Source organism: Thermobia domestica, chromosome 6 (genome assembly GCF_964235325.1).
Source record: "Thermobia domestica chromosome 6, izTheDome1.hap1.1, whole genome shotgun sequence".
Taxonomy (NCBI): domain Eukaryota; kingdom Metazoa; phylum Arthropoda; class Insecta; order Zygentoma; family Lepismatidae; genus Thermobia; species Thermobia domestica.
In genome coordinates this window covers 53,792,174-53,801,583 of record NC_137459.1, presented here as the reverse complement: position 1 = coordinate 53,801,583, position 9,410 = coordinate 53,792,174, and the positions used below count along the sequence as shown (strand labels likewise).

The 9,410-nt window shown below is 38.2% G+C and overlaps 1 protein-coding gene across 4 annotated transcripts in view; it reads left to right on the top strand.

The window, feature by feature from the left end:
• Positions 1-91: 91 nt before the first annotated feature.
• The window catches only part of LOC145687997 (TBC1 domain family member 2B-like), a 99,359-nt gene continuing 90,040 nt past the window's right edge, over positions 92-9,410 (top strand). The window contains exons 1-2 of one of the 4 annotated variants that reach the window (XM_081761655.1): positions 92-288; positions 8,263-8,653. In XM_081761655.1, the coding sequence (XP_081617781.1) occupies positions 8,358-8,653 (296 nt within the window). In that variant the 5' untranslated portion in view covers positions 92-288; positions 8,263-8,357. Of the gene's footprint in view, positions 386-8,262; positions 8,654-9,410 lie in introns of all 4 variants that reach the window. The other 3 variants (XM_081761656.1, XM_081761652.1, XM_081761654.1) reach the window with 3 other exon arrangements.

Below are 9,410 nucleotides of genomic sequence, written 5' to 3'. Positions count from 1 at the left end.
GTTTGCTGCTAGCTCAAAATGTAAGTGAGAAATTTTGGTGATAATTCTCCGAAAAAACAGATGATATTAACATTACATAAACTCGCAATCACCGTATTGAGTGTCACAAGTTAAAACGTAAAGTTTGAGTTGCATTGACGCAAACCAATATTGAAAAAGGCCCCTGAATTCAATTCTTCATTCATCCATCACCACAGAATACTCCTCTTTACATATTGTAAATAATTGAAGTGTTATCAAACGATCTTCGTGCTGGCTGCTGGGATTGGATTGGAGTAATGTGTATCGGTGCGTCTGCTTAATGTTGGCCGAATGTAATAAAAGCAGTCTTTGTTTTATGCTTTGAGGTTATGGTAACTGTATGTGGTAAATAGCTGTAACCAAGGTATTTGTGTACTTACATATTTAAGATAAGTTGTATTTGTTTTGTGTATGGCATATTGTAAACTTCGAAAGATGTAAGCTAATTGTTTTTAAGTGTTTTAAGTACTATAAACAACACCCAACTAACGTATTATGTAAATAAACTTTCAGAGGGGTGTTTGAGGCGGATCCTCTATCGAATACATGTCTCTGAGACATCAAAAATTAAATCCTATACTATGTTACCATACAAGGAGATATTTTATGAGATATGAACTTCTCTTAGCAAGTAATGGATTCATACACCTTATAAAGTGTTTCTTAAGGGATGATTTGCATTAATGAATGCAGATTGGGGTCCGTGTTCCTTTAAGGTGGTCCAAAACTAACCTAACCTAATATAACGTTACATTGTGTAATCAAACGAAAATCAATGGAAAGAAGTGAATAAATTGCAAATTTCGCGTGGAAGATATTACTGGACCCCTTTAACGGAACGTTAACCCAGATTTGTTTTAGGAGAGCAGAACATAATTATGGCTTGTACACATATTGCATGAAAACTGTAGTGTATAATACATGAATTAAAATCGCATGCCAATTTGTGCTAGGTGGTCACTAATAAGCACAATGCTGCCCAATCGGATCCGAGCCGGACCACAGCAGGGGGCCGAGTGGGTGCGTTCATAGAGAGCAGGCGCATAAACCGACGGTGGATATGCGCATAAAAACATGCCTTATGTGTGTGGTACAGCTTTGCAATACATTTATGACCACTTTGTAGAGTACCTTCATATAGCACTTCACTTCATCACGTCTTACGTGGTACTTCGTTCCCGGCGGGAGCTCATGTGGTTCGGATTCCACGTTAATCAATAGTTCCACGTCTCATATAGCCTCGCTGTTGAAAAGGGACGTTAAAATCAACTCCACTGGTACTACGTTGTAATAAGACACACTTTGCATTTCGTAAGAGATTGGATCCCGATATATTTTGATTACCGGTACTTGTACAGTCAGAAACAATATTATGTATAGGTATAGGAAATGATAACTCTAACCTATACTCAATATTGTTTTTGACAGTACAATCCTATTGTAAAATCAAGTAACACATCTCTTACATGGATTTGACAAATTTTTATCCCCACAAAATGGGGTAGCACCCCAACTTTTGCTCCATTTCACCGCATTTAATTCAGATGGAAGTCCCCTCATATTAGTTTCTTCTCTCCATTTCCGTATTTCCCTCCATTATCGCAACACACTCGCTCTTGGTTAATGAGACAATGTGTGTGAAACACTAACATATTGCCTGTTTAGCCGATATCGTATGCGAACTAATATACTCCAGAATTTAACTTGCTCGTTCTTCCGAATTAATCAACCTACAATCTTGACCCTTCCGAATTAATCAACCTACAATCGTCTTATGCTGATATCTCGTCTGATTCTCTTCATTTCTCCGTAAATTTTGTATTTCGGGACTGCCATCTGCGGCAGCTAATCCATTGCTGTCTAGTCGGGTAAGAGCAGGATCTCAGCACGGAGGCCTGAAGGGATGCGTCTGTAGGTAGCAGATGCGTCAGCGACGATGGGTATACCATGAACAAGGAAAGTGGAAAAGTACTTTATGTGGCAAGACATGTTTTATAATTTTGCATCGCTTTGTACACTGTCTTCACATACCATTTCACTTCAAAATGGGTTCATGTGGAGCACACTTTGCGCTTCGTATTTCTTTCTTTTTATACATGGGAGAGATTTTGTTGAGACGACTGTGTAACTTACTAATTTCCACCGGTGAAATATTTCTGCACGATGTAGGAAATCTGTAATTTTTATTTACAATTATAGATTGTAAGTGTTATACCATTACAACTGCTCTAACGTGTGTGATTTTATTCGATATCTAGTTTTTGGACTATCCTCATTTGTATGCAAACCCTCCGTCGCTGATACGCGTGCGCCAGGCTGTGCTCCTGCCATGACTCGGTTTAGATAGCGTTCTTTCTTTTAGTCGCCACTTAGCCCATGTTGGTTTGTTTTTCCTTTTTATGACATACGCCCAGATGTGTATTTATAGCCGTAAGGGAAAGTCCTTGTTAGGTGAATGTACTTCTACCCTAAGAAACAATTAGATATAAGGCTAGCACGTAATTATTTCCAGGGCACAGCAGATTACACAAGTATTATTGAACTATGCGTAGTTATTTGGTATGCGTGAGCGTAATAACAGAACGTGTTACATCATTTAAAGCAAGAAAAATGACAGAGAAATGCTTTTTGTGGTTGACAGGCTATTCTTGATCTGCACCAAAATAGCATTTCGAGTAGAAGAAATATATATTTTTTTTTAAACTCTTAAACAGAGTTTGTTACGAACATCGAGTTTTCATATTGCAGCATGATAATTTTATCGAAATTTTATTGTTCACACTTGCCGGTGCCTGTATCACTTGTCCAGATTGGTGAGCAGTCGACCAGAAGATGATAAAATTGCATGTTTATTTTATTTTGGAAGAAAACTTTCAGAATTAGGATTCATCTGTTGACGCCCTTGTTAACTTTACAAAGCCCGCCCCAGTTGATATGCTTACGCAGACACAAACAATGGCGCGATTCACCCATTAAACAAACAGTGGTATTAGCAAATGTTACAAGTAATATATTTTTTAAATGCACATTCCCACCTTCACTAATGTACCTGCTCCCTTTACACGTACCTTTGTGTCCGGGAAGAGGTACTAGCTATCTCAACGTGTTCACGATACCTCAACACGTAAAAGAGAGGTATCGCCGTATTGCTTGAGCGAGTCTACCAGGGGAGTATTCTACTGTCAAATGACCAGGTCTGTCTCCACAGACTGTCTACATCAGTCATTGGCTCTGGTAATGTACGGTGTCTCTACCGTAATTATAGGAAGTCCCGTATTGCTTGGACGATTCTACCGGAAGGAGAGTATCAGATTCTATGCAACGGTTTCTGATCCCAGTTGAAGAGAGGAAAGTCTGTAGGATATGGCCTGGCACCAAACTCAAATGGTGACTTCACACGTACCATTGGATCCTGGCTGAGATATCAGAATATTTCGTTTGTGCGTGGTACCTCTACGCGACGGGCGGTGGCTATTGAACGATAGAGGTAGGCAAGGCCGTAAATAATCAAGGCCCCTGGGACATGTCTGGGACTCCCGGATTTCGTTCGACTCTGCCAGGTTGTGGTTATACTGTAGGGTTCGGTAGCATATGGGAGCTAGTACCGGGAGCCTGGGTAACGGGTAGCATGTGCGGGAGGTAAGCTTGCCTCGAAACGCTCGAGCACAGTGCCTGCAGAGCATGGTAGGGCCTGACTCGCTAGTAGGACCGCCTCCACCAGTAGGCAACTGGTAGGCAGGACTCCGGCGTATCCACTTCCTTAGAGAATAGGGGTTACACGCTAAGCTGTCAAAATTGAGGGACATGTCTTGACAGTGCACATCGTGCACATGGACTGATGTCCAAGATTGAGGAACCACGGGCAGGGTGCCTTATTTGGTAGAACCTGTTCAGAAAATAGGCCAAACGGCCGCGGGCCGTTCTCCATGCGTACGCGTAATCATGGAAGTAGTAGACCACTAAATTCTAATGTACCTGCTCCCTACGGACGCACGACCGTGTCTCTGCTCTGTTGAGGATTAGGTACAATACTAGCTTCTAGTGATTACGTAGCATAGGTTGGTGGGTGTTCGCACAATTGCACTAAGCATACCTTACCTGTAAAATTACAACGTCTTTGTCGCAGAAGATTTCTAAACCAGTTTCTTTTTGTGTGTGTGTGTGTGTGTATTTAAGAATACTAACTGAAGCATATAATGTAAAGTTAATCCACTCGTTACCTTGAGGCGATATTTTCCTCGGTCCTAGCTACGTATATTTTATTTGGCACTGTACATTCGTACAACGAACTTCACCGTATTTGTGCATATGAAGTGTTTTGGTGCAAGCAAATAGACTAAAAATAGTGCTATATATTTCGTTTTAATTAGCGATTTTGGGGCCGCGGTGGCTCAGTGGTAGAGCGTTCACCTCTGGTGTTTGGGGTCCCTGGTTCGATCCCAGCTCGCGCCAAGTGAACTTTATGGTGGACATACACCGTGTGCGCGGGTTTCCTCGGGGTTCTCCCACTTTCTTCATTCTACCATTTCCCTCACAGTCCCCTTTAGCCTAACCTTCATAATCGAGTGACGTGAAACTCAAAAATTTCATTTCATTTTTTTCTATTAGCGATTTTGCACTATTGCTAGGTATGCTTGAATTAGCGGATTAATTTCGTAATTCTTGGGGACTCGGTGGCTGAGTGTTGGTTGGTAGGCCTCTGGTGATAGGGCTTCAGCTCTGAGACCGGGGTTCGATTCTTGGCGGGAGCTCACGTGGTTCGGATTCCATATTGGGATTAAGTTCACATCTCATAGCCTCTCTGCTGAAAGTGACGCTGAACTCTAATCTATCCATCTGATGCTAAGAGTCCTTGGTTCGATTCCCATCCATGTTAATTTGTGGAGGCCAACACCGTGCCTGTAGATTTTCTCCGGGTTCTCCTGTCTCCTTCCATATTCCCATTCCACAATTTTTTTGATAATCATTCACTTTCATTAATCATCCATTTCCTTTACCGTACAGGGCATATCCGTGGAACGTAAATAGAAACATTTAATTTATTTCGTGATCTACCGCAAAGTATTGGAGTATGTGAGTACGATATCAAGTGGATAGAAAAGGGGATTTGGACATATGAGTGCAAATATCATACGCATTAGGGTTGTGTTTAGTCACTACTGGTACACGAGTGTTCAATTACTGAACGATCATAAGTTACGAGAAAACTCGCTTCTCGTAAACTTGTGTTACTTTTGTCTGATATTTCATTCCTTCCTCTTTTTAACACTTTCTACTGTCCTCTTGTTTGTTTATAGTAATGGTCCCCAACTTTCGTTTACTTGGCTCCCCCTCCTTCGTAAATCTTGCATATTTCACACCTCCCCTTCTTTCCTGTTGGTTGTTCATAATTGCTTTTTGTCTGACCCCATCTGCGATTTGAGATGTAACATTGAATTGCTAAATATTTAATAATAATAATAGTAGTAATTATAACCGTATTATCAGTAATTTATATTTATTAAGATTTTAGTTACGTAGAAATCTTGTATACGAATAGGAAAGTGAATATGTCAAACACGTAGCGTCCTTAAAGTTTGCTAAAGTTCTTCACACACGTCTAGGTTGGGAACTACTGATAGCCTACACTTTCCTTATTTTTGTTCTCTTCAGATGTGCCACAAAAGTACGCATACTGTTGTAATTATGAGATCTATGGTGGTTCTTGTATGAAAGATAGCTCTTTCCTTTGTTTATCATCATCTTATGTTCCATCGTGTATATAAAATCACTTTTCAGAAACAAACTAACTTAGTGCATGAAAATCATTGTTCCTTCGCCCCAGTATTACGATTTCCTGTGGCACTTGTAATGGATTTATACTTGTAGTCATTTACTTGTTCGTATGCATTACAGTTCTACTGTATGGAGGAAATTTAAAAATGCCGCTAGACATTCCTACACATCTCTCTTCTATTTGTTGTAACAAATTTGAAGCCGACAACTACGAAAGTTCTGCCTACAGCTTGAAGAAAAAGAGCAAGACTAGACAGATTTAATGTAATTTATATCCATTGTATTGTATATAGTTTAATACTTAAAATTTAAGAATTATTATATACAGTTTTATATATTGTTATATTTAGTATAGTCTATTACTTTTAAATTATATTTAATAGGCATCAAGGGAGGATTAAGAGAAAGTTTTTAAGACAATTGGTCAAGTATAAACAACAGATATGTTACAGATGTTTGGAAAAGATATACACAGGTGGAAGGGTAATTAAGTCAGGGCAGATGGTCTACAGATGACGCCGGGGAAAGTACGACTCAGGTGGCTTCCCATACAAACAGTGAATTTTAGTACTTTTTTAGTATAAATTACTATGCTCTGAAGGTAATATCTCTTTCAGTTAGTGTTTGATGAAGATAACGTTAAGTTGTCGAATCCGTTACACTGTATTTTAGTTTCTAATAAATAAGTGTGTATATACTCTGGTCAGAAGTGATAATTATTGCTCTTGTCAATCTTCATTTCACTTATTGTTGGGATCAAGGAGAGCAGAACACTGGCATTCCAAATCAATTTCAGTTTACGGTAAACACGATTCGCTGTTCGGACTTATTTCTCTGATTATCGGTGATTTAGATACGTGAATTGCTACATCAAATCGAAATAATCTCCACTCAATCACCTCGTGATGTTGAACCAACACTGAAAATTCGTCATTCTCGTAACAGTTGGCCTATCCTACGTTTTTTATTTGTTGAGAGTGTGAATCACTTGATTTGAGCATTGGTATAATTTGTGATTCTGAAATTTAACCTAAAAAAGGCTACAGACATGAGAATTGAATAAAGTCGTGTAAATATGAAAACTCAAGGTGAGGGGCTGAGCGAGGAAACATTAAACTGAGATAGATTACTTGTGTCAGTTCCTTCGAAATTGATAGACCAGTCTAAGTTAATTTTCAGTGATTTGAATTGATAACGATTTATTCCTCTTTAAATTACTGCCCTTTAACTGATGACTGAGGCGATATTAAGGTATTTTTTTCAGAAGAGAAAGAGCGTCATATAATAGGTTGGTTAGTGGTTGAAAAGAGGTGCAATGTTATAGACTTAGGTTATATTTTTAGCATTTAAATTATTACAGGTTTCAGTTATGTTCTCGTATATACTATTGGCTAGTCATGAGAAAAAGCAGTGTCATATTTTTTTTTTTTTTTATTTTGAAAAGATAATCGCACAATTCGTAAAAGAAAAGAATATGTGAACATTCTGAGTATTTAATTTATTTCGAGGTTGTTTTTTTTTCAATAATAATAATAATAATATATTTGGAATGAGAAAAATAAAACGTCAGGACTCCAATTACTGCTAGGAGGATGGCTATCAGTGTTATATTAAATGTGATTATAGCAGTAGTATAAGAATTTCATCAACATTCCTATTAAAACGCACCGCATTTGACCTCGAAATCATCTGCAATAAATCGCTTGATGACGTTCCATTTTCCAATGTGGTAGATGTAAAAAGTAATAGGTACAATTTCTTAAAATTCATATTTATATACGATATTTCATTTGGAATATGTATCAATTTCTTAGCTTTCGATTTATGGTTCATGGGCGGTAGGTCACTTTTGCGAGAGTGCCGAAAATTTTATAGCTCCGTGCGAATCGAATTAGACGACGAACTCTAATCATTCGCTTAAAATTACAATCATTAAACTGTTGAGAGCCATGAATTTGAGAAAATTAAAACTTTCATAAGGATAAATTTTGATGTTATGTTTCATTTGCAAAAGGTACTGCGAAAATAGTGTGTGTTGGTAACTTGTTGTTTCCGGAAGTCATCAGAAAAAAAAAATGTAAGAAATTTCATATTTTCAAGAATCAGACTTCGTTGATACTTGTATAATCGAAAGTAGTTTCCGCTAAGGTATTCAAAATGAAAGATATAAGACGTGATTTTTACTTTCGAGCGACGAGACAAGATCTATATAAAAATATAGTGTAACCCCAGTTTAAGGCAAAGAACTCTGTATTCTGATTGTACCATACTGTCGCTCTGGAATGAGAAACCTCCAGGAATTAGGTGGGTGAGCTATCACACCAATTCCACATATAGATAAAATGAACTGTGACACAACACCAAAGAATCACTTAATCTCTGGCATTTTTTATGTATATTGTAGTTTGCGTGTTCATTTGTTAAATACATTTTATGTATTAAATAAGTGATTTTTTTTCCTTCCAGAAAATTGCAATGTGATAAGAAGGAAATGAGACCTAAATAGCGGTGGAGGGAGACGTTCGTTTTATTTTGTAGCAGCAGGTAGATAAGTTTGAATCATGTCGTTGCCTCTGCAGTCTGACGCTCAAACAACTGACGAGGAAAGGAAAGAGATTACGGCAGAAGAATCGAAAGCTGCATCAGAGACTAGGCTATGTGGCTACATGGTACTTCTGTCTGACAGAGGAAAGAAGAAAAATCCAAAAACCAGGTGGTTTGCCTTCAGTCCTGAGAAATGTAAATTGCTTGTCTATAAGTCTGAAAATGAATCCACAGTAATGAAGGAAATAAATATTTGGAATGCGTCGTTTTCTTACGACTCCGATCAAAATGATTCGGGACGCTTTTGTATCAAGTAAGTTCATATTGTCACTGCCATATTATAAACAAAGAATTTATTAATGTATAGGCATTTTCAAAAGTCCTATCCTCCCACCTGTCCTTGAAAAGCCCTGCACTGTCAGCTATGAGTTAAAATTTTATCCAAACAAAGGCATCCTTATGCTATTATATATCCTTACCTTCACTGGAGAAATATTGTTTCTATTGTTGAGTAGAAATCCATCAAATGAACAGACAGATGGCTACCACTATCACCTGCAAAGATATCTATTATACAGTTTCCTTTTTGCAAAGCTAATGGAGTGAGATGGAGTGAGCTATGTCAAATAAACTGAAATATTTACGTAGTTTTCTCCATTTCGGTGTTGTTGACAAGGGAAATTGTGTAAATGGGTAATTAACTTGTTGTGCTGGTGACTGTAGATATATTAGACGTATTTTCATACGTTTACACTTTTTTAGTTCAGTTCTAGTATATATTCGTGCCTAAACTAGTTGAAATGGCATACATTTTTATTTTTCAAAACCCACATATGTAGAAATATGAATTGATGTAGTGTTAACTAGACACTAATAACGATGTTAGTGTAGGTGGTGGGATTTTCAAATTAAATCTGTCTATTATTTTAATCTGTGGGTGAGCTTCCCCCTGGCTAAGCGGTTAGCGTACGCGCCTTTGGCGTGGGAGACCCGGGTTCGATTCCCGGCGGGAGCTCATGTGGTTTGGATTCCACGTTAATCAGTAGGTCCACGTCTCATATAGCCTCGCT